General features: G+C 36.8%; 3 protein-coding genes across 6 annotated transcripts; 1 reads left to right on the top strand and 2 right to left on the bottom strand.

Annotated features, from left to right (window-relative positions):
* The first annotated feature begins 2,006 nt into the window (after positions 1 to 2,006).
* On the top strand, positions 2,007 to 9,238 carry ppm1nb (protein phosphatase, Mg2+/Mn2+ dependent, 1Nb (putative)). The gene is made up of 6 exons (XM_060891515.1): positions 2,007 to 2,778; positions 3,490 to 4,061; positions 6,058 to 6,175; positions 6,932 to 7,046; positions 8,021 to 8,084; positions 8,407 to 9,238. The coding sequence occupies exons 1-6, from the start codon at positions 2,367 to 2,369 to the stop codon at positions 8,431 to 8,433; spliced, it is 1,308 nt and encodes a 435-aa protein (XP_060747498.1). The 5' UTR covers positions 2,007 to 2,366; the 3' UTR covers positions 8,434 to 9,238.
* A 3,988-nt stretch (positions 9,239 to 13,226) lies between these two features.
* kcnk12l (potassium channel, subfamily K, member 12 like) lies at positions 13,227 to 15,315 on the bottom strand. The gene is made up of 2 exons (XM_060891054.1): positions 14,915 to 15,315; positions 13,227 to 14,414 (listed from the first exon to the last, which is right to left on the bottom strand). The coding sequence occupies exons 1-2, from the start codon at positions 15,258 to 15,260 to the stop codon at positions 13,411 to 13,413; spliced, it is 1,350 nt and encodes a 449-aa protein (XP_060747037.1). The 5' UTR covers positions 15,261 to 15,315; the 3' UTR covers positions 13,227 to 13,410.
* Positions 15,316 to 19,359: 4,044 nt separating this feature from the next.
* On the bottom strand, positions 19,360 to 24,899 carry LOC132860323 (uncharacterized). 4 transcript variants are annotated; one of them, XR_009649811.1, is made up of 5 exons: positions 24,830 to 24,899; positions 21,470 to 22,191; positions 21,310 to 21,374; positions 20,906 to 21,037; positions 19,360 to 19,937 (listed from the first exon to the last, which is right to left on the bottom strand). XR_009649811.1 is itself a non-coding variant. In XM_060891490.1 (4 exons), exons 2-4 carry the CDS (start codon positions 21,364 to 21,366, stop codon positions 19,797 to 19,799), a joined length of 330 nt encoding a protein of 109 aa, XP_060747473.1. In that variant the 5' UTR covers positions 21,367 to 21,374; positions 21,470 to 21,570; the 3' UTR covers positions 19,360 to 19,796. The 4 variants fall into 4 exon arrangements, 1 of the variants encoding a protein (XP_060747473.1); XR_009649809.1 differs by having other exon boundaries at positions 24,712 to 24,849; XR_009649810.1 differs by lacking the exon at positions 24,830 to 24,899 and adding an exon at positions 24,696 to 24,815.
* Between the last annotated feature and the right edge of the window lie 654 nt (positions 24,900 to 25,553).

Genomic DNA, 25,553 nt, shown 5'->3' on the forward strand with positions numbered 1-25,553 from the left:
CTAACATGTGCTTTTGTGTAGAGAGATCTTGAAACTGTACCTCCTTAACCTGCTTTTTACCCAGCAAAATGAATCTCTAGGGTTGTTGGTAAAAGAATAAATGTTGGCCATTAATGTTTAATGAACAGAAAATGGATCTTGTTGTTTGATGACTTGCTCAACTGAATCACAATTAATTTTCATGATTAGAGACTTCTCAAGTTGACAAAGGGAGTCAAGTTGGTAATTCAAGTTCACTTTTAGTAAATGTAGTAACAATTCATCCATATAAAATTAACTCCTCAAGATGTGGCTGAGGTATAAATACTGTTAGATGCAATGTTGGTATATTAAATACAAATATATTAAACTATTAAAAATTAACTAATTTAAATATCCCTTGCAAATCAATCAATAAAACTCTTAAAGCTACGATTTCCAGATAGTGATGCTGCCTATGCAATGAATTGCTATTACATGCCTAATGTTTTTAAGCCTTCCGCTTTCTCTTAACCAACACCACTTCCTCTGTATAAAATATAGTCATAAATAACTTTATTAGGAAGACCTGTACACCTGTTCATGCAATTATCTAATAACACAGTTGTGTGGAAGCATTGCAATACTCAAAGTCATGCCAATTTGGGCCAGCAACCTTCAGGTAATGTTCACATCAACAGTCAGAATAGGGAAAAATGTGATCTCAGTGATTTTGACCATGACATGATTGTTGATGCCACAAGTTCTGATTTGAGTATTTATATAATTGTATTCATACACAGCAGTCTTTATATTCTCTATAGCTTACTCAGTATGGTGATGAAAAAAACATCCATTAAGCAGCTCTTCTATGGACAGAAATGCCTTGTTGATAAGAGACATCTTCAAGCTGACAGAAACCTAACTCAAGTAATTACTCTATACAATTGTGGTGAGCCGAAAAGCATCTTAGAATCAAAAAATGTGTAAAAAAACAAACAAAAAAAAAAACTTTGAGCTGTTAACCAGTCAAACATCACTTGAATGTCACAGTCTATTTGCATATTGTTGCTGACCGTTTAGAATCCATTCATGTCCACAATCTTCTGATGGCTACATCCAGCATGATTATGCACCATGTCTCAAAGCAAAATTCTTCTCAAACTGGTTTAATGAAAAGAACAATTAAGGTTGAATTGAGTGCAATGGAAGGCTCTACCTAGGATTAACATAGTGTTCTTAATTTGTTACCTGCTCTTGTCCGTCAATAGATGCAATGTTCATACAGTATCTGACACAAACATATAAAAATAAATAGATCTAAAATGAAAAAAAACTTATCAAATCAATTTCATGTCAATAAAACAAATGTATACAGAGTTTATTGAAAGTAATTTTAATATTATATGAATTTAACAGGTCTTTAAATTAATAAAAACAGTTCATAACTCCATAATGAGGGTGATATTCTATTATGATAGTACAAGCATTTTAATAATCTTTCAGTGCAGTCAAGCATTCAGGCCACAGAGATGAGTCAGATGGATAAAAATAGCCTTGATGTGCCCGGAAATATCATCTTTATATCAGAATAAACCTCAAGCTGGACACAGCACAGTACATGGCAAAGTGAGCTCTTTCTCTGACGCATAGTGGATGATATATTGGTGATAGCTTAATGCTTTTATACCATTTGTCTATTGGGAAATTCTAAAAACACTATTCATGTTGGTGTTCAATGTTGTACAATGCAGACATTGTCATTGTCTTATGGCCTTGCAAAAACACAAAAACTTGTGTGTTTGTTAAAAGCCAACATCCTTTTTTCAATAAAAGGTCATCATATGAACCTTGAATTTTGTCTATACTAAATTATATCTGTTCAATTATTTTTACCCACAATGCATGGTCTCTTGTCTACAATAATGGAAATACTTCAAAAGATAGGGAACAAACAGAGAAATGAAAATAAAAAGGAATCGGTGACACTGGTACAGAGATTGTGCATGCGTGTGTGAAACAAGGAGGAAGGAGGGGAACAGTAGGAAGGGATTGGAGGGCAGAAATAGCTCAGCCAATCAGTGGAAAGACAGGCAAATAACAGGTTTGGGGAGAAGAGAGGGAAGGGAATAGCACAGAGCAGGACGAAGACAATTTGTACAGACCGGTAAAGCATGAGGATAGGTGAGACTCCTGAACACAGCAAGTAATGGGTAGACTAGCAAGAACCAAGATAAATGGATTCTATTATTTGCTGATGTTTGGACTAGCAGAATCAGTCTTTGAGGCAGTCATGTTCTGAAGGCCATCAGCAGCAAGGCTGCACACAACAGCCAAGGCAGAGACAGAACACAGGGGCGGAGGTTGGAAAAAAGAGCCTGGGGATTTAGACACTGATCAAAGACAGCATGAGAACATCCAGGAAGGGAAGCGTAGAAATGCCAGCTTTTGTCTGGCAACTGGTAAAGGAGACAGAGAAACGGGTCACCTCTTTTTTTAAAGGAGGGCGTGGGGGAGGCGGGGGTGAGCCAGCTGAAGCCGAGGAGGCTGGAGAGGAGGAGGGGGTCATCCCCAGTCCTTACCTTGAACGTCCTGTGCTGGACAAATATTTTGAAGAGGGCTGTGCCAACTGGGGCCTCACCTATGCTCTGGGCAGCATGCAGGGCTGGAGGGCCCAAATGGAGGACTTTCATAACTGCTTTCCTCAGCTGGGTGGAGAGCTCTCTCACTGGGGCTTTTTTGCAGTGTATGATGGCCATGCTGGGAGCACGGTGGCTCAGCACTGCTCACGAAACCTGCTGGAGCACATACTAGGAACAGGTGAGTTCAAAGCTTATCCAGCCTATTACATTGTTTTATTTCTTTTTGGCAGGGTGGATAGTTATGAGGTAAAATGTTCAACCTGTTTTGTGGCTTTTAGTGTCTATGACTCAGCTGTATTTTAGAGCACTTGTTTTGCATGATTACAATAAATTGCATCACTCTACACAGAGGAATATAGCTTCATGTGCTAACTGACATGTATAAGAAATTAAGAACATTCAACTAGCACAACTTTACTAATGCAAAATGCAGTTTAGTAACTTTAAGTCATTAAGACCTGAATGATGCTTTTATTCAAAGCAACTTACTTAATTTAATTGAGAAAGGATAAAGTTCAGCAGCTAAAGGTTACACACCTTGCTCAAAGAACCCAGTGATGCTGGGATTTAATCGCTCATAATCTGTGTGAGTAGTGTGAGTATTAAACACATGAATGACTGTCAGTGTCACTGCACAAATCTCACTCCCAAACTTAACCTGTGCAATTACCTTAATAAATAAAACCATGTTGTCATGATTTGAATAGCCTGAAATGTTGAACTGATGGATAACATAGAGAACATGCATTATATCAGGTTTCCCATGGATGGCCTGTAGTCCTTACTTCAAGACTTTGTGAATTTTTACTAATATTTGTCTACTATGAAAGTAATTTATATAAGCTAATTTCTGTTGCACTAGTAAATGTATTCTGACTACATCTTCCAGGTAAGATCCGTGGAGAGGAAGATGTGGAACAGGTAACTGAAGGCATGAGGGAAGGCTTTTTTGTAATGGACAAACACCTCCATGCAATGGCCTGCCGTGAAGGCTGGGAACGTGGAGGCACCACTGTGGTTTCCACTTTGATCACTCCACACCACATTTATTTTGCAAACTGCGGAGACTCAAGAGCAGTTCTCTGCCGTGCTGGGAGAGTGGCCTTTTCAACAGAAGACCACAAGCCTTTCAGTCCTGGAGAGAAGGAGCGCATTGAGAATGCTGGAGGCTCAGTCACTCTGCAGCGTGTTAATGGCTCCCTGGCTGTCTCCAGAGCTCTTGGTGACTTCAGCTACAAGTCGGTTGAATGGCGCCCAGCTACTGAGCAGATGGTCTCTCCAGAGCCAGAGATTTCAGCCGTGGAGCGTTCACCGGCAGACGAGTTCATAGTTCTGGCATGTGACGGTGTTTGGGACACAGTCAGCAATGAGGAACTCTGTGCGTTTGTGCGCAGCCGACTAAGAGTGTGTACAGACCTGCGTGATGTCTGTTCCCAGGTCATTGACCTTTGCCTCTATAAGGTAAGCCTGTACTTAATCAATAACAATATAAAGTAAATTGCTGTAAGTTCATCTATTAGACTTCTTTTAAACCTATAATTAGTTAACAGTTTCTCTCTCTACATAATGTATGACTCCCACGAGTCTTCTGTTTCACACTTGAGGACTGCAAGGTGGGATTTTGCTAATGGATGCATTTAGAAACCAGCAACACCAATGCTTCATATTTTGTTGGCATGACTGTATTTAGAGCAGCACAGAAAAACACCCACTCGTTCTCTTTCACAAGTCTACAGTGTCTTAGTTTGACTTGAGCTGTATGATTATGTAAGAGAAAAGATGACCTACTGGCTGCGGCAGGCTTTAGAGGAGAGTCACCACAGATTCAAAGCAAATCTCTAAGCCACAATTGGATGATCTACTTTTAGCCGCAGGGCGAAATTAGGACATTTAATGTTGCACAGAGTAATGTCAGGACACACGGCCAACAGTAAGCCACACATGCTCTTGGAACAACCTGCATATGAGTCACAACATAATAACAGATCACAGATGTGGTAGTCCAGGGGCATCTTTTAAGATGCAATCCCTATGTCAACACTAATCCCATACACTGTCATACTTTTCAGACTTTTCCAAATTCTACATACAAAAAAACAATTGTATAGATTTTTTTATTAGGAACAGCTGTTCATTGGTGAATTCATTATGTTATCTAATCAGCCCATTATGTGGGATCAGCAAAATCATTCAGATACAGATCAAGAACTTTATGAAACTTCAAACAACATAATGAAGAAAAAATAGTAATCTCTTTGATTGTAGTATTTGTGGGATTGGTACCAGATTGAGAATTTCAGAAACTGCTGATCTGGGATTTTCAGTAAAAATAGTCTGCACATACAAACAAAAAAAAAAAATCATGGTGTAGGTAGGTCTGCAGACTGAAACACCTTCTTGAAAAGAGAGATCAGAGAAGAATGACCAGCCCTATTGTAATTCAATAACTTTATTGTAAAGCACTCTCATGGACAGAGACTCAACCAAGTTGGTCATTTTTTTTATCTTCAGATGTCCAGTCCTTCAGTATTCAGCCTCAGATTCAATGTCTTGCCTGACAGGAGTAGAACCTGCTGATAATTTACACTTATGGCATTTGTCAGACACCCTTATTCAAAGCAACTTGTATTTTTATCTCATCTTATACAACTAAGCAACTGAGGGTGAAAGGCCTTGTTCAGGGGCCCAGCAGTAGCAGCTTGGTAGACCTGGGATTCGAAATCACAGTCTTCTGATCATTAGCCCAACACCTTAACCACAAAGCTACCACATCCACTACCATCATCTACTACTATCATCCACCTCAACGTTCAATGTTTTCTGCATGCTGAGATGTTTTTTTGCTCACCGAGGTTGTAAGGCGTGAGGGTGTCTGTTACTTAAACTTTCCTGCCAACTCAAACTTATTTGGCTATTTTCCCATGACTTCGTTAATCGACAAGCCATTTTTATTAACAGAACTGTTACTGCAGTTTAGGAAATACTCAATCCAGCCTTTTGGTACCAACATCTCTACCACGGTCAAAGTCCCGCTTTTTTTCATTCTGATGTTTGATGTGAAACATAACAGAAGCTCTTGACCTGTGTCCACATGATTTGTTTTTCATTGCTACCACATGATTGGCTGCTTAGATGACTGCCTGAACATGTAGATGTAAAGTTAATTATAAAGCGATAGGGAGAACGGTTACCATTGTAACCATTGTAATATTATGAATTATAATTCTTTACTTTGAATTGTAATCAAATGTTTCTTAAATACAATCCACCTACATGGTGGATTCATAATATTACAGCAGCTACAATGGTGATACAGTGAACAGTACAATAAGTAACAATGGACCCTCATAGCTTCAGGCTAAGCAAGGGTTAAAGTGGACTAGCTGTGGTAAATTAAACTGAGTGAAAAGGTAAAAATCCTCCATATTATAATTTCTTCTTAATTGTTGCTCTCCAGGGAAGTCTTGACAATATCAGCATCGTTGTGGTGTGTTTCCCTGGTGCCCCCCAGCTTTCTCCTGAGGCACTGCACCGGGAAGCAGATTTAGAGGACTACCTGGAGTCAAAAGTCGCTGGTGTGTAATAAAGTCTATATAATTACACTTTCTTCAAACTGCATAGATATTTCACCACTGTCACCCATTTTTCCTTTATTATTTGGCTAGGTTTTTTTTTTGTATTTTCACAAAGATAGACATAAAATTCCTTTGCTTTATCTGATTATATATGCATTCAAAAAGAATGCATTCACTACCAAGTACGGTTTGTATTTGACCAGTTATGACTAGTCTATAAGCTTTGACTAGTCTATAAGCCCCCCCTTCATCCACCCCAAGCAAGAATTAATTACACTTACCTGTTACTTATTATTTTGTTACATGTCCCTATATAAATGCCACTTGTTTTTTTAACTTTTAGTTTAATATCTAAAGTAAGGAGAAGAAATTCAAATTATTAACGTAATGGTACCTATTATATAGATAGATAGATAGATAGATAGATAGATAGATAGATAGATAGATAGATAGATAGATAGATAGATAGATAGACATACTGTTTTACAGCAACCACAACCACAAGAAATACAGTGCACAAAATAAGAGCAGTAATAATTAAATGTAAGTACAGATATAAATGTTAAATATACCATAAATAAACAGGCATGTGGATTAATGGGTATAAGCACAAAGCTTTCCTCATACTGCAAAAATATTCATCATGAAATATTCATTATGAAATATTGATTACATCTTAATATATCACAGTAACAATAAATCGTTCTTATCTGTTATCACTGAAAACTAATGAACTTCATGAATTCCTCTGGACAGAAATCTTCGAGGAACTGAGTGGAAGAGGAGATGAGCCTGATCTCTTGTCAGTTCTTACTGTTCTGGCTTCAGTGGAGATCCCTGGCCTACCACCAGGGGGTGGCCTTCAGAGCAAGTAAGACACTGTACATTTCTTACTCTCTTAATACAAACAGTCAGAACATGGATGCTGTCTCATGTTGCTGCTTTATTTTTGTTAAGAGGATCTACAAAGTTAACGTAACTCCAAACCACATAATTTATTCAGTGACACAACACAGATGTGCTTTATTTGTGTAGTAAGAAATGCAGCATAGTACACTTCAATTAACATAAATGATGCTTTAGTGTTTTTAGATGACAGTGTCAACCAGGAAAGTAAAGAAAATAGTGCAAATTAATAAATGTATAAATAACAATTAATCATTAAATGTCATGTTACAGTATTAAGTGATGTACCAATATTTAAAATTTAGCTCGTGTGGATCGAGCTTTCAACTCAACTGAAATTAATGATTAACTGAAACTCAGTATAGCATGATGATGATTAAATCCTAATCCTAAATCCGAACTCAACAAAGTCTGAAATCCTTGTTCATTAAAGCAAAAGAAAATTGTGCAATCTTTGAAGTTTTGCATTGTGGGATTGGGCATCTTCATATTAACAATTAATGTACACTTAACTGATTTCTTCCACTGCCCTTGTAGTCGAAATCCACCCTTTGAAAATGCTTTTCTTGTCGAGCCTGATTATCTTCTTCCCAGGCCCTGTCTCTCAAGAATAATTCAACATAAAACAAGTTATAATTAAGCCCAGTTCCAGTTCTAAATTGTCAGTGTTGTTTTACAAAATAACACAAGTAACTATGTGGTGTTGGCTTTAAACAGCATTTCATGTGTTTCATAGTTTTGTCTGAGATCCACTTCCATTACTTCAGTACTAGTCAGCAACTCCAGGATCATAGCTATTGTGTAAAAGTACATTTGGGGACAGCATGCATTCACATCTGATTATATTCTGGCTATTCTGACTTCTTTTTAAGTGTAAAAGCACAAATTATAGAGTAATAACTGTATCTAATATATAATTACTTTTTATTAATTTTGCAGACGAAACTGTATCATCTCTGCTTACTATCAGCAAAAGGAGGCTCGTAAAGCCAGATTAGCCCAGGTAACAATTTTCTGTATTTCTATACCAAGCATGGATATTATATATATTACAACTATTATACAAATAAATCACATTTCAAGACATTTTCACTACCATTGTCTGAAATTATTGGCTGATAATATACTAATTTCAACTTCAGAAAATATCAATAGAAATATGTTAATTAAATCTTATATAACAAAAAAAGAATAAATATTATAAGATAGTATTTTTTGCATTGAATACATTAATACAATCCACCATATCAAGAATATATGTGCAAATACCATGTGTGGTTTTCTGCTCAGGTAAATAATAGCTGTATTATCATTTATGGTTTCAGGAACTTGGTTCTGCAGATTCCACTTAGAGTCATCTAAACCCTACAGACAGACTGCTACCTACTGTATACCCTGCGTCGTCTAAAAATTCTTTATGAGTAAGAAATGGATTTATCTGATTGCACTCAACAAGCTTTGCAATTGATTTCTTATCCTAAAGGGTGGGGGATCTCTCAGTAGCTAGAAGGATTATTTCAATCTACTCACTTCTCATGATAATGAATAATGAATGTAATGTATATGTATGTACTTAGTTTTCGGACATGTTTCCAAAATGATTTCCTATATATGATAAATACGTATATTCAATGTAAAAATGGCAACACTCAGGTAATTTGTATTTTAAAAAAACAAAAACATTTAAAGCAAAGACATTTGGAGTTTTAGAGAAATATATTGATGTTAAAACAAGTTTTTGTAGCATTGAGTCTCACTGAACTGGTCAGAATGAAGATGTGGTGTTCCTGATTAGTTCTGCATGTGAACGCTGTAAAAATATCAGATACAGCCACATACAGTGAGTTGTGAATATACACACCCACATCACAGTCACTCACAAAGATCTTCAAATGTCTTTTCCTGTAATTTGATCTGATGTTTGCATGATCTGTATTGTGCTGCCTTACTGACCACTTACAATACCAATACCAATTAGATGGACAGCATTAATATTATTAATAGATTCTCTATTGTATAATCAAAAAAAAGAAGTATTCTATTGTATAATGTTATGTGAAATAACCTTTGTGCATATTTTACACATCTTGTATATGGACAACATTTGTGGTAATGTAAAGGTCAACTCCTTAAAAATAAAGGAATAAAAACAGATGAGCTGGTTAATAAAATGTGGGTTTATTTGTAGCAGTATGAGGTATATAGTATGAGGTATCACGCCAGACTCCATGTGTAAAGGTTAACAATTCAAACAGCTATTTTCTAACTTTTAAGATGCATCTAGTCGTTATTTCAAGCTGTTCATGGTGAATCATTTTCTGATGTCACTGAGTTGAGAGTCGAAACATTTCACATTAGAAAAAAGATTTCTACATTATCTTTTTCTTAATAATATGCAAGACATTAACACCTTATATGCTTTCTTAATAATGTGCAAGACATTAACACCTTATACGCTTCCTTAATTGAGGTGTCTGCAATGATGAGTTAAAGCAAAAATCTGCAGAAAGCTAAATCTGACCCAATAATTCCAGTGTTTAATAAATATTTTCAGCAACCCAGTGCAATGTTATTACAATGTCATGTTTCATAATTTTACTTCTTAACTAAATCAATAAATGCGTCTGCATTAACAAAGTAATCAATGTTACATGGAGCAAATTTAAGCTAGAATTTTTTTTAATTTACAAAAAGAAAATTCATTATATGAATATAATGAAAATACCAGAAAATACAAAAAAAAACAAAAAAAAAACAAAGCCATCCCCAAGATCATAATAAAGCGTTAGTTATGTTGGCTTGTAGAAGCCAGCATCCTGTTTTGCTTATTCTTCTTAGACAAAAATATATCAAGAGTAACTCCTCCTTGGACTTTCGAGCCACATGCACCAAAATCGGATATGTCGAAGACCGTGGCCTAAAGTTTGTTGCTATTACTTTTCTAAGCAATCCAAGTACTCACGGTACCAGGTCTCAAAATAGACACCCATTATAAATTTAGACGTTTATAACTCGCCAACCTTTTAAGCTTTCTACACCAAATTCAGCCAGCTTCTTTAGGGTGGTATTCTGGACAAAGGTTTAAATTGGTGTACCGACTGGCCTTTCGGTTTTCCCACAGCCAAAATATGCATAATCAAAAAACTTTCCACAACATTGACATGTGACATATCAAAACACTCAGAATAATGAGGGGAACTTCCTCACAGGTATTTGGATGACGTCACGTGACGTCACGTACAGCCCGCCTTTAAAAGTATTGGCACCCTAGCATACCGGCCTTAGCGGATACTTGCTCCGACAAGCCAACATCAAAGTTTGTCACGACGAACTTTACGAATCTATTTACACTGTAGCATCTTTTGGTTTTCAGTCATGATCTAGGACTGTCAGGTCACTCCTTAGATTCATTCATAATTTTGGATTCAAGTAAAACAATTTAGTCTGTTTAAAATATAAACGTATAGGTATCTTCATGTAGAGAAGCGCTACACAGTTACACCAGGGTTTCTCATTTCCAGTCAAAAGGACCCACTAACTTGCACGGCTCCATGTTTCCAGGTTCAGAACACACCTTATTCTGTTAAAAGATGACAGGGTATGCAGAGGAAAATCAATTAGTACTGGAGCAGTGTTGTGCAAAGCAACACAATTTATAGTTCCCAGTAATTCCAAAACTGTAAAATGTTTTCAAGGAGACTGAGCTTATATTTAATATTAAGAACGAAACATTATACTTCTTATACATTTATCACCAAATATAATGCCGTTGAACATTTGTGGAACGGTGTTAACGCTGATATTTTAGCAGCTCTATATCTTTCCCTTAAGCTTTTCATTTTTCTCTCTCGTTAAGGTTATGAGACCTCACATGTTGTCCTATTGCTAAGAAACAAGCAGACTTTCCTGTGTCTGAAAAGTTACTGTAGCTGATACAAAGCTCTGACATTGGATACTCCATCCATTAAACTCCTTACAGAAAACTTCACCAACATTTACACATATTTTACAAGTCCCTGTGTAAGCTGTCAGTACAGAAATAATAGTAATATACTATAATGGGTAGGCTCTATATTAATAGAAAGCTGTCACAGCTGCCATTATTGAAAATTCAATCAGTTTACTCAGCTTCAAGAATTTAACAGTCCAACTGAGGAATGTGGGATGTTCATTTAGGGCCTTATATTTACAGTTGAAGAAGACCTGCATGAATCTAATAATATCTTGGCATTTTAATAAAGGCTGTTGATGAAAATCTCTTACAATCTCTTAGAAACTATCATTATTTTAAAGTGTAGGTTTGAGGAAGAGGTTTATAATCACTAAACCATCTAAACTTTCAGCCTCGAGGGGGCACCAGCACGTAAGTCCTCAGCTTACACTCCTGAATACGTCATGAGAATACTGTGTGTTTGGTAACATCATCCTGTTGATGCTGTTGTAACAATGGGGCCACCAGTGTTCCTCAGAAAGAAACAACAAACAAGAAAGGGAAGATGTGGAAGCAGTACACAGGCTAAGGAAGAAATACGGTACGCAACATGCCCATGAATAACTTCTCTGCCTTTTAAAGTGTTCATTCTGCAGATACAGTATATGGTACTAGTGGATAAATGAGAAGCTATTTACAACATATTACAACATAATATCTACAGTATCTGCATGTTTTACATTCCGTCTCTAGATAGAGTGCAGCTTTCTGTACAGTTTTATCTTAGACATATACAGTGTCTTTAAAAGATTCTTTTCCCGAGAGTGACACGACGGTGGCTGCATCGCTCTCGTAAATCAGTCTGTATGAACTGAAGGGTCAATGAAGGATCTCTCCGAAGTCCCAGTCTGATTGCTCACAGTATAAACCAATCACTTCAGCTGTCCAAAGTGACTCTCGGATGAGCTGATACAATTGCAACGTTTCACTCTTTAACATTTCCACTCGTATAAGATGTGAAACTTTGATACGAGTCTTTTTTAAGTGGAGAAAAATTGTTCACGCATAAACCAACATCATGATCGCATAACACTGTGTGTGTCTGTGACGTGTTAGAAATGAACAACAAACTGATTTAGGCAGTGTTTCTAACTTTAGACATTAATACACATCTAAAATTCTGGACCCCATCAGACTCATCTATATATATTAAAAGTCTGGTTTTATTAGAAATATTTCTATTACGTCAAATGTAGTGGATTAGATGTTTTGATTTTTAGTTTTGCACAGGACCTACATGGATAATGTAAATGATATGTAATGCATGTCTTTTCTTTCCATTTATTTCTACAAATAAAATATTCATTATGTGATTAATTAAGGGGTTCTCAAATTCTCACATTTTTGTAGCCTAGGAACCCATTTAACTGTAAAATAAAATCCACAAACCCTCAAAACAGATTTATTTCATGAATGTTATTTAAATGTGTACAATAATATTGTGTCTAATAATGAATTTTCATTTCAAAACTTCCCATTTTCGAACATTTTTTGTTCGACATTACTAACAACCATAATTGCATTAAATATAACATATTAAATTTACATGACCACTGAAATAACCCTCTCACTCTCTCACTCATTTTCTACCGCTTATCCGAACTACCTCATACTAGAAATAAATAATAAATATAATAACCTTGATAATTGTGGTTTTTGATTTCCACCACAGTAACTAAATTTAAAAACAAATCACAGATCACCTAGCTGTGCTTCATGGACTTTGAGGATCATTGCTTTAAGTCACTGCTTTAAATGTATGTAATGTTATTTTTATATTTATTTTGTTATCAATTATAATTGATATTTCTGGTACAATTCCAATTTGAATTTCTGGTACCATTATGAAACTGGGCCCAAACAAGTGACAATCTTGGTGGCAAACTAAGGCATGGAAAATTTTCAGTCTCTCAACTAACATTCTCATGTTCAGCTACACCCTAAAGTGCATCAGTGGAAGTGCCTTCAATTACGTACTGGATGTGGATATTTACACAAAAGCTTTCAGGTGAGCTTTTTGTATTTGCTACATAGACTAGCTCCAGTGCAAGACTAAAGAATTCAAATTTAAATACCATACATATATTGGATGATTGTTGTGATTGGAAATTGACTATATTTCATTTTGTTTTTATAAGTAATGTTAAATGCTAATAAACTATAAGTAGCTGAGCTTCATCAGACACATTTAATAGGCTTAATATTGGCTAAATAAAATGGACTAAATTCTATTTCCACACTAAACCACTTCTCTAACATTGAGCAACATTGTTATCAATCTGCTCATTCAAGAAAATGCACCGGACGATGCTAGATGCTATGATCCGTTGTCACAAAATTATCTGTCAACACTTGTCTCTTGAAGGCGGTTATTCATGATGGCGAAGGCTCCCACTCCAACAGAAAAGCCGTTCTGCCGAACATGGCTCTGTCTTGGGTTTCCATGGGCGGTCTCTGAGAGCTGCTTCTGCAGAATGGCAAGAGAAACCTTGTTGGCCATAAAGTCATTGACAGAGATCATTTCTCCTGAGAGTCTGTGCCCTGTGAGATAACCTCCATCTGGGCCAAGGCCAGGATCAGTCTCACTATCGCACACTGTTTCCACTGATGCATTAGTGAAGCGTTGCTTACGCGCAGCCTCATTGGCAGGAGCTGGGTGTACAGCATTACGCTTCTGTGCCCTCTGCCGGGGGTTTCCGGTCATGGGGTGCTGGTTGCGCCGCTGGCTGGGGAGGCAGCAACAGCAGCATGCCGAGCCTTGCCTTCTGTAGGTGTGTCCTCGGCAGGGACACTGCAACCTGCTGCAGTCCACCTTAGCCAGGATCCAGTTTAGGGTCTGCTTTATGATGATGGAAATGACATTAAAAAGTGAGTAGATGCAGCAGACACCCATAAGGATAAAAAGACAGTTCCCCAGTCGGTAGGCCTCCTGTGCCTTGTAGCTCTCCCTCTGACTACTCACTAAGTCTCCAAAGCCAATGGTGCTGAAGGCCACAAAGCAGAAATACAGTGAGTCAAAGTAATTCCAATCTTCCATAGACGAGTACAGTGCTGAGGCACAGCAAGCAATCAGCAGCGCCGCAACCCCAAGGATGAGCATCACATAGTAGACAGAGGGCTTCCAGCCTTCTAGACTGTCATCCTCGCTGTGAGCTTCCTCTCCTCCAATGCCAGCACGCCGCAGTTGCCTCTCGTGACACCAGCGCATGATGTACGCCAACATGGTGATGATGCGCTCCAGGAAGAGGTTGAAAAACAGGATGGTCGCGGCACAACCAATAAGTCCATAGAATATTAAAAACACTTTTCCCCCTATCGTCACAGGTGTGGTCATGCCAAAACCTGCAAACAAGCAATGATTCAGCATAATAAAAAAACATTGACATAAATACATATATGGATTTCAAAGTAGCAACCTGTTTATTTGTAGTGCTCTCTGCTGCTTAAAAGTGGAACTGAACAGTAATATTTGAATCATTCTCATATCCGCCATTAGCCAATCCACTTTACTCTTCTTGAAAATTTCATATGGTTTTACTTGCTTAAATATGGGTAAAGTAATGTTAATTACAGGACAAATGAATATAAAGACAAGCCTGAAATGATGAAACCCCCTAGATCATATTAATTGCATACTAATAATGCAAATCACATTTTTTCTAAGACATGTTTAAAATGAAATAAATTACACTGTATGAAGGCCATATGAAGGTTTAAAGTGTCTAACTGCACCTTAAAAACTGCACCCTAAACTGATCAGCCATGTCTTGGTCTTAATGTGGTCACTGGAAAAAATACTTCAAATGAAGCCCATTAATGGCGTAAGACTCAGAAAAACTGACCTATTGTTGAAACTACAGTACCGACAAAGTAGAATGCTCCAGAGAAGTCCCAGCGAGGTCTCAGAGCATCCACCCGGATACCCGTGATGAAGGCCTCCTCATAGTGCCTCAGCAAATCCTTCAGGCTCTGCACACTCAGCTTGTGCTGCCGGGTGAAGTTAACCAGATGTTCCTCCCAGCGCTGGTGTGCCCGCATTTCGGATGGACGCTCAAGGGCAGAGAATACCAGTGCCCCACAGAACAGGTACAGCAGGATGAACACCGCCAACAGGCCAAAACGAGCATTGTCCTCATTCAAGTGCAGTGGGAAGCAACAGCTGCTGCTGACATCCGGTCTGCGAGGCATGACTTAAGTACCAGCAGGAAATGACACGGCCAAACAAGCATACACAGCCACAAAGCCAGCATATATATGCACATGTGTGCATATAAAAAAATCAAACAAGAGATTTGTCTACATAAATGAGCTGATATGGATGGTCTCTATAGTCAGTATTCCTCTTCTTCAGTGAGGCAGTAACAGAATCTGATCAGTTCCCAAGGCTTTACAAGATGCCATTCTGCACATTGTGTGGAACATTAAACTGCAGACCAAATCCTGATGGCTATCTCCTGCCATGCCAGTGTCCAGTTTTGATGCATTCCACTTTAGCAAACATTAAAGGGTTCTTGATGAGCCATGCACCTTCTGCACCATCATTTCTGCAAAAAAAAAAAAAAACTGTATTGGAGTCTCCTGTGTAGTGACGTCATATGGCATTGAGAAAGGACAGAACTGTTTTTGACTTCATTTTTACATTTAGAAGAATAATTCAGGATATTGTTCTACACTTTTACCCTCGATAAAATCACGTCTTGAACTAAGTGCATATAAAAACAATGTATGTAGGAGTAGCAACTGGGAAAAAAGTGTGAATAACTTTTTTTGTGCATTCAATCAATAAAAATGTACTTAAATTATAAACTTTTCATGGTGCACCATCGTTTTTAAAGGCTGAAGGAAACATTACACTTACCTGTTCACCGATTTATTGTCAGACTATGAGAATATATTCTCAGTAAAAATCGACCTGGCTGCATTCCGCGTATTTTAGCTGGCAGTTTAAAAAACAATAAGAATATTTTTCCCGCTCCACAATCGGGCTACATGAGTCGTGACAGCTCTGAAGCTTCTCAGTAAATGGGACTGAAGTGGACGACAGCGGCACAAGTGCGCTCCAAGGCAGGGTTGCCAGGTTGGATCTCTCCCTTTCAGACTAAATAGATAAAATACCTGTTTTCTGTGAAGCCCTTGTCATCAACGGGGAAAATAAAATAAAAAATTATTAATATGACTTATTCTTGTGCAGTTTAATTTTTCCTAATGGATGTTAAATGTTGCTTATTTATCCTTATTTATTATTCCGTTTTAATTCTCCCTGAAATCATGGCAAAGTGTCCCGATAATCCCTGTTGTCTTCGAGACAAAACTCTTTCTCACCCACTTGCAACCCCAAACGTAATCAGAAAAAGCATGAACAAAAATACAATCTGGCAACCAGTCTCAAGTGAGCGGCTGTGAAAGGCACGAGGGTCGGAGTGAGGGGGATTTACTTCATCTCCACTTTTAAAAATAAAGGTGCCAAGAAGAACCAGAAAGGTTTTTCCCACTAATGCCATAGAAAAAAAAACATTTTGGTTCCCCAGGAACCTTTGAGTAAATATTGTTTAAAATAACCCCTTTGTCTGTTTGCCAAAAAGAATATCATTATATTACATTATAGTCTAAACAACCTTTTTCTAATATAAAGATCCTTTTGTGTAATGGAAATGTTTTTCACACTCTGACAAAAATAACATTTAAGTATATAATATATAATACATATAAATAGTATGTACTGAATGTCCACACAAACAAACTTCTCACAGCACTGTTGAGTTCTATAATTAGCAGGTGTTAATATTGTATTTTAGAAATTGTTCTAATAATTTGTATTTTATGATATCTAATAAGCATTTCTCATTTACTGTATATGAATTTGTATGGTTGGATGATTGGTTGGATGATTGACAAAATCATAATAATAATAAAATAATTAATACAGCATTGTTAAAATGAATAATATATCATTTCTGCCACACACACACACACACACACACACACACACACACACACACACACACACACACACACACACAAAAGGCTTTCAGGAGTTTATACTTAAAGTCTTAGAATATGAGACAAAGAGGGACTGATAAGGGAACGACTGTTATAGCTATTATAACTGTACTATAGCTGGTATAGTACTTGCTTCATAGATATTCCATGATATTAAATTTAAAAGTCCAGCTCAAAGTTTCTTATTCCTTATACAATTCATACACCTTCACATACATGCAGTCACAGTGAGACAGTTGTGTAATCCTATTATTCTAGATTAAACACAAAACAGTAAACCGCAATTTTACAACCCCGAGACCTCCAATAATGAGAAAATGTTATTATTTATGTATGTTTATCTATGTTTTATTTATGGTTAAGTGAGCAGCTAGGTGTTACTAATGAAATTAACAAGACATCAAGATATGTGACTACTTTCACAAAATGTTTGGCAGTTTGGTGTGGAGAATTCATTTTCATCGAAGGGAAGTACCTGGGAAATGTGCAGTCACTGAAACAACAATGAACACCTTTTTATAACAGAGTATTTTTGAGACAAATCACAAATCATCGTAAATCATATCCTGCACTACCACAATAATCCAGCAAATTAACATCTGAACATCGAAAGAAGGAAAATATCAACGTGTTTTAATGGAAAATTCAAACTCTAGACCTCAACCCCAAGTTCTTAAGAGAACTGTGCATAAAAGATTGCACTCAAACAGTCATTAACTGAAGCAATGGAGGAGGGGTAAAATTTCTCCAAAATGATGCAAACATTTACTTTAAGTTATTTTTGATAAAGATGGTTCCATATAATTACTGAATTATATGGTTCCTGGTATCTGAATGTTAATTTACTTTTGGAGAATTATATATGTAGATAATATGTATTGAAATGGTCTTCTGAGGGTGTGCACGCGCTTGGAAAATTCTTCAATTATCCAGTGAGTCTTTAAAGGTCACTTAAAGAGTCAGGTTTTAGCTATATGTTTATTTAAAAAAAAGATTTTTAATGTAAGAACCTCTAAAATATGAAGGCTCCTTTAGAAATCTACAAATGATCATGGTGAATTTAAGTTTTCAGAACCTTTGTAGCAAGGTTCCTGTAAGCAATTTTAAGGGTTATGTTGGTGAATGAACATGAATGGCCTTAAAATATTGCCAAGGAATGCTATAAAAGTGGAAACGCTGGCATTCTGCTCATAACATTCTCTTTCAAAACACAAGGAATTTTGAATTCTCTTCTAAGCCCATTACTTCAGTTCAATTATTGAATTACAGAAAAGAGTATTAGATATTGCTTTGTGTCCTTTCAGTATACTGATATGAAGACATTGTTGTGTTTGACGTTTCCGGGCTGAGAAGAACCCAAACCGGTGGTGAGGGTCTGCTGTTGCACATCTATTGTGGTCAGACTGTCAGGAACTGCGTTGCTTTGTTCTCTCTGACCAGTCACACGCTGCCTTTCATCTTGAGCACCGGCAGCTCATAAGATAGTTCCGTCATTAGAGAACTGTCCGTTGGCTCTAAGTGCCCAGGTGCAGCTGAGACGCTATATCAAAGAGTTTACTATTCTAAGCTTTTTTTTTTCTACCCTGTAGAGTGTACTTATTTTATAACTCCTTGCTATGACTGTCAAGCTGCAGACACAATTCCAATCACTGGAAAAGCACTGTGGCTAATCAGCTGCCTGGGCCGGGCGCTCGACACTGCCTTTAAAGTCATCAAGGGATCTGAGATGTGAATCTGCATAATGGGATTCATTGCAGGTGCTGTTTGATGAATACAATGATGAGGCAAAGCTTATTACAGACTCTCCCTGCTTCTTATTTCTCTCCCTTCCTACACCACCTGTTTTTTCATGTCCTCTTATCCCCACACATACATACATACATACATACATACATACATACATACATACATACATACATACATACATACATATATATATATATATACTGTATATATATATATATATATATATATATATATAGAGTGTTGAACAAGTAATCCCATATATAATGTGTTGAACAGTGTTGAACAAGTAATCCCACTATTTCTCTTAAACCACAATCAAATTTTTGCTATGTTTAATGTGGAACTGGAATATCTGCAAAACAAGGTAGCTATCTTTGTATATATATTGCAAGCTCCTTTCTTAGAGCGGCTATAAACAGACATTCCCTCACCAGCATCTCAGGCTTTTACCTTTGACTGTTACAAAACTCTGACAATAAAGACTTCTTTCATAAATGTTAATTAAGTGCCTTCTTCCAGAAAACCTCACAATATCAAAATCTTTCTGTATATTAAATAACGTTTTATTAACTTATTAAGCTTAAATCCTATGTCACATACTAGGTCCTAGGTAATAATTAGTTACATAATGTTTGCATAATGTTAGCTATATAAAGTAAAAATTAATATAGAAATATCTTTAATAAATTAAGTAAAAGACATTGTGGAAATCTGATTCGATATGAATTATCGATATTATTATTATTCGATAAGTAACATTAGAAATCCACAGTTTTTTCATTTTATTAATGTTGGTGTACATTTAGCAATTATATTATAAAACCTAAAGAAATTGTGTTTCACATTTCAAGTAGGAATCCTACCTAAAAAAAAACATAAAATCATATACATTTAGTAAAATCATGTAAAAATGTCAGATGTAATGTACAAGGCAGGGTGAGGACGGAAGGCAGAGTGCTTTCAGCACTCCCTGTGCATTCAGAGGAGAGATGAAGAGTCTAAAGCCTGCACTCTAGAGGCAAACAGAAGCACATTCTTCTCCACCTCTGCGTTCAGCTCTCGCTCCGAGGCTCTAGGGTTCCTCCTTACGTAGTCTGCCACGCTCTGAATGCATTCATTCTGTCAAGACAATCAAGAGTCAACATCGTTCCATATCTGATCTCACAGAAGTTAGTATGGAGTATGCTATATATTAAGTTTCAGTATACAAAGCACGTCATTACCAAAAAAATGGATGGAACACATTGATTAGAGGGAGAGTTTAACATTTGCTTATTTATAGAACCTGGATTTCTTAATGAGGGTTAGTGTCAGCATCTTTGTGCCCTTTTCTCTACCAGCTTTTCTTATGGCTCTACTCCATCAAGCAATGACAAAAACATATAGAATGAGAATGAAAATACATACAGGTGTACTTATTTTTTTACATTCAATTACATTAAATAAAATTAGTACCAATCTAATATTCACTGACACAGCAAACACTTGAAAACCAGACACAAATCATTCACCTTGTCTATGCTTAGATTCAGTCAGTATGGATTATTAGCCAAATATTCAGAGCTGTTCTCTCAGTACTGTATTGCTAAAAACAGCATTGCTACGTCAATACATAATTAATACACAATACTCATCTTAATCGGGTGGTACTGAGGGTAGCAGTGCCTTCTCACACATTGATCCACAATTTATTCATAAATTATGATCATCACCTGTATGGAGTTTCACATTTTCTCTTTGGGTTTCTCCCACCACCAAAAACATGCAAGAATAAAAGTGTTTGTGGTTCTATTTGTATTACTATATCCCATCCAGTGTTCCCTGGACAGACTGCACTGACCAGGGTTAAGCACTTGTAGGAGATGTATGAATTAACTGTGGGATGTAGTAACTCAGTGGTTAACTTTTTGGACTACTGATCGGAAGGTCATGGGTTCGAGACCCAGGTCCACCAAGCTGCCACTGCTGGGCCCCTGAGCAAGGCCCTTAACCCTCAGTTGCAAGTCACTCTGGATAAGGGTGTCTGCTAAATGCCATAAATGTAAATGTAAACTGCAATAATAATGTGATTGACAAAAACACCTCACCCTGTAAGCGTCCACTTTTCCTTGACCTGATAATCTATTAAGGACTTCTCGAGCCACCTGCATGCCAGTGACAGCTGTGAGGAACTGTTTACACTCCACACTGTCACTGTTCAGCCAGCCAAGCAGAGCCAACTGAATGTAACACAGAGATTTACAGTCAGAAAGCCAGTATTATCACAAAGGTTACATCATTATTACACAATCTTATAATAGCAATGCACAGAGATATGCAGAGATAACGCAAGGTTAACTATAAATAACATGCATAAACATTCATTTGTACTTTTAATATAACATAAATGGTCGTTTGAATAAAACTAAGTAAACTAAGTATCTAAGTAATTCTGCAGGCCTGAAAAAAAAGAAGCAGATGATAATGAACAAGACAGATGATCGACTTTAACCTGCTGCATTAACTGCGCGTCTGTCATCTCACTGCTGCTCTTTCTCGAGTCTGCCATTTTTCTGCCTGTGTTAAGAGACAAAGTAAAATTCCTTATAGTAAAATTGTAATAATTAATCATAGAACGGTTTACTCTTTGTTATAACTTATGTTTTACTCACCTCCTTCTTCACTTCCTGTTTACACGGACTGCTTTCTCTGTTGCTGAGTTTTAATGGCGTGTGTCACGCACCAGCGCCCCCTACTGGCTCAGCTCTTTCAGTGCATTAAAACACGTGTTTAACACTTCTGTCGATTTGTTGACACTCGTATTTAATGTGGGTCATACATACGGGATTAAAAAGGTTTAACGTAGTTCCTTTACAAAGGATATAAAAAAAAACAGGTCAATTAATGGGTCTATAACTACCAACACCACATACACCCTGTAACCAATGGGCTGCAGAAAGTAAGTGTGCAATTTATACAACAATGAGAGCTGATAAACTTTATATAAAGACATAAACACAATTGCTTAACGTTGTTTTCATTGTAAGATTGAACACTGTTACTGACACCTCAAGAAACCTGTCTGTCCATAAATATATATATATATATATAAGTCAGCTGTCCTCCTTGGTCTTGCTGAAGAAACCCAGTTGTTTGGTGTTCACATCTCGAAGTTGCTCCAACTGTCTCTGGGCTCGTCGACACAAATAATCAATATGCATCACATCTGTCTTTTGGATGGCGGCATTTGTGCGAAATTCTTCCCGTATTCTGGGTAAAAACCCAGGTTTGTCCCGTCCAGCACGCAGGAACTCTCGGTAGAGAGATAACACTTGTTTCTGAAGTTTACTGTGACGCACCATAGTGGAGATGGAGGGATTAGGAACAGAGAAACCTATAATACACAGAAATGAGGGAGTTCAATATTATTATCATTTTTATATTGTAATATCAAACTTTCATATGTTGTTTCCCACAATGAAGACAAATATTTACACATACTATATTTGACTAAAAAGGTTTCTGTTTCTGATTAATTCTAAGCAGATGCTGTGGTATACAATATGAATAGTGTAATAGGTGACACATAAAACAGTTTGTTTTGTGCTGTTGAAGGCAAATAATCATCAACAACCTTTGTTTCTGTAGTTTTAAGTTTTTAGAGTGTACAGGGCCCTAATTTCAGTATGAACCCTTAAGAAACCTTTTTTAGCAGATCACTTTTTAAAAATATAGACGCCTTGAAGAATATTTGGTTGTCCCGTGTAAAACTGTGTAAAAGATTATTTTAAATATTTAGATACATTTGTAACTGTATTATTCATAATTGAACATATAAAACAATTTATATGTTCAATTATGAATAATACAATAACAAATATATCTATCATGACTAGGGTTGCAAAATTCTGGGAATTTTCAAGTCTGGAAACTTTCCATGGGAATTAACGGGAATATATGGGAATTAACGGGAATATATGGAAATAAACTGCCTATAACAAGGAACTTAAATGTAGTTAAAAAAAATCTTGCAGCATAATTTTGTTTAAAACAACAAGATTTAATGCAATTTAAGCTGAATTTGTACCCTGCACTCCCCGGTCACTTGCACACAGCACTTTGCTTACTGGAGGGCCATTGAGGCCACACCCCCTGAAGGTACTTGCATTTTTCCATAACATGCACAGTAACACTTTATTTTAGGGTAATTTAACTAGTTGAATATTAATAGAATATTGGCTATTTATTAGTACTTATTAAGCACATATTAATGCCTTATTCTGCATTACCTTAATTAATTAGGTAATTATTCTTAATTAATCCCAATACCTAAACTCAATAACTACCTTACTAACTCTAAATAAGCAGTAAATTACGAGTGTTACCACATGCACAGATAATTTGATGACCCTCCCCCACACACTCACTGGAGAAAAAATGCTCCATTTTACATTTTGATTGGGACTTATTTAGAAGGGCAAGGGTGAGGGATGCTTTCATTTTACAGAAATCATAGGGAAATATGTTTATTACAATTATTAAGTTTATTACACGCGTAATAATGTTTATTGTGCTTTTGTGTTACTCAATGAAATAATCAATTAAAGTTCTACTTACAATTAAATCAGTCAAGAGGTCATTTTTTAAATTTGTATTACCTTGCATGCATGTCTACTTATGACCAAAGAAAATGTTTATTTATGTATGTATATGATATAGTTTATATAAATTTCCCTATATTTCCAAATAATTCCTGTAAATTCCCGTAAATTTCCATAAATTCCCGTAAAGTTTCCAATTTGGAATATTTCCAAAATTCCCCAGATTAAGCTCCCGTGGAAAGTTTCCGGAAATTTACCGGAAATTTACATCTTTAAATAGTTGTTCCCTCTACTGAGCACAACACACATGCACATTAACTGTATGGACTGCAAAGACCTACACCAAATACACTCTTCCATTATACATCCATCAAACTGTTTACATGCTGTTTTACACACTGTTTTTGCTCTTTGCACATTCTTTCTGTCTTTCGTCCTACACGGTCTTTCTGTCTTTTGTCCTACACGGTCTTTCTGTCTTTTGTCCTACAAGGTCTTTCTGTCTTTTGTCCTGCACTGTCTTTCTGTCTTGTCCTGCACTGTCTTTGGTCCTGCACTGTCTTTCTGTCTTTGGTCCTGCACTGTCTTTCGTCCTGCACTGTCTTTCTGTCTTGTCCTGCATGTCTATCTGTCTTGTTTGTCTTGTCCTGCACTGTCTTCCTGTCTTTTTGTCTTGTCCTGCACTGTCTTTCCGTCTTGTTTGTCTTGTCCTGCACTGTCTTTCTGTCTTGTTTGTCTTGTCCTGCACTGTCTTTCTGTCTTGTCCTGCACTGTCTAGCTGTCTTGTTTGTCTTTCCCTGCACTGTCTTGACCTGCACTGTTTGCACCAGGTTACACAGGTGCACTTTATGTATCTAGGACTAACTTACTAAGTTTCCTTATAGCTCTGTCTATGTTCTATGTAGCACCATGATCCTGCAGAAACGTTGTCTCATTTCACTGTGTACTGCAACACTGTTAAATAAAGTTCTCCTTACACAAAACGTCACAATATCAACAAATACGTACATTTTCCTATTTTTGTGTAGCGTCATAACGTACAGAGCTACATCATATAAACCTGTGATGTACAGACGCATTATTGTCACAGCTGCTGTTAAAGAAATGTAATCAACACAATCTGACCAATCAGAAGCCAGAATTCAACAGCGCTGCCAGAATCGCTTATAAATATCTTATAATTTAAATACTGGTCTGCGTTCAGTCTTAAAGGTCAATGTAAAATGTTGTCATAGCAACTTACTGACACTAAGCAACATGACAAAATCTAATGTAAATTTAAGTAAGATTCACACACTGCAGAGATACTTCACCGGTTTTGTTAGTGTCTGTCTGTCTTTGTCAGTAGGTGTTTATTTTACTCTCCGCTCTATTTAAAACCTCTGCTAGCTAATGTTTAGACTAGCTGTATCACTACAACTCATACATGACCTTATTTATTTTGCTCGCCGCTATGATGTGTAAATTTGATCACATTTCTGGCTAACAGCTCCCCCTGTTGCTCTGGATGGATCTACACTGTAACAACTGCGGGGTTTTTACATAGTTTATCATTTTAGAAAACAATACTCAGGCCTGTCCTGAAAAGGGAGCTAACTGCAAATATCCTTTTCGTGTCACAGTAAAATTAGCCTCAAATGGACTCAGTTTTCTGTTCCAAACAGTTTTTATATTGTTGCTGAGATTTCAGATCACTTGTTCACAGGGCTGTCAAGTGTCAGACATTTGGGTCTTTTGTTACGCTCTCCCGCCACCCATTGTATTTGTCACGCAGAAAAACGTACTATTTATCATATATTTATATTCATATGTCTCTATGGAACTGGGCAGGAATCAAGCGCATCTCCCCTGGAGTCAAGCCTGATCAGCCAATCAAAAAAAGAGGATTCATAATAGCCAAACAGAAAATAGCACTATTGTATCTGGGTAAGATTTAAAGCAACAACCAATGAAAAAAGCAGATCCTGGAATTGTTCAGCATCATCCTCGTTCACCCACAGAGAAAACCACTGGAGCTGCGAGCATCACTTTGAGCACAGAGTAAGTCATGATCTCCTGTTTTAATGTTACAACAAATTCACAACTTGTTTGACACAATGACATTTTGACTGCTGTTATAGAAGTTTCCCAGATAATCAGCATCAGTTTTTCATGA

The sequence above is a fragment of the Tachysurus vachellii genome, chromosome 17 (genome assembly GCF_030014155.1).
Source record: "Tachysurus vachellii isolate PV-2020 chromosome 17, HZAU_Pvac_v1, whole genome shotgun sequence".
Classification (NCBI taxonomy): domain Eukaryota; kingdom Metazoa; phylum Chordata; class Actinopteri; order Siluriformes; family Bagridae; genus Tachysurus; species Tachysurus vachellii.

Coding starts and splice junctions, on each gene's coding strand:
- ppm1nb (XM_060891515.1), top strand. CDS start 2,367: ATGAGAACATCCAGGAAGGGAAGCGTAGAAATGCCAGCTTTTGTCTGG. Junction 2,779..3,489: donor GGAGCACATACTAGGAACAG/GTGAGTTCAAAG, acceptor TACATCTTCCAG/GTAAGATCCGTGGAGAGGAA. Junction 8,085..8,406: donor GTAAAGCCAGATTAGCCCAG/GTAACAATTTTC, acceptor TTATGGTTTCAG/GAACTTGGTTCTGCAGATTC.
- kcnk12l (XM_060891054.1), bottom strand. CDS start 15,260: ATGCCTCGCAGACCGGATGTCAGCAGCAGCTGTTGCTTCCCACTGCAC. Junction 14,415..14,914: donor TACTGTAGTTTCAACAATAG/GTCAGTTTTTCT, acceptor GCTTGTTTGCAG/GTTTTGGCATGACCACACCT.
- LOC132860323 (XM_060891490.1), bottom strand. CDS start 21,366: ATGGCAGACTCGAGAAAGAGCAGCAGTGAGATGACAGACGCGCAGTTA. Junction 21,038..21,309: donor ACGCGCAGTTAATGCAGCAG/GTTAAAGTCGAT, acceptor TGTTACATTCAG/TTGGCTCTGCTTGGCTGGCT. Junction 19,938..20,905: donor GAAAAGTGGACGCTTACAGG/GTGAGGTGTTTT, acceptor TTGTCTTGACAG/AATGAATGCATTCAGAGCGT.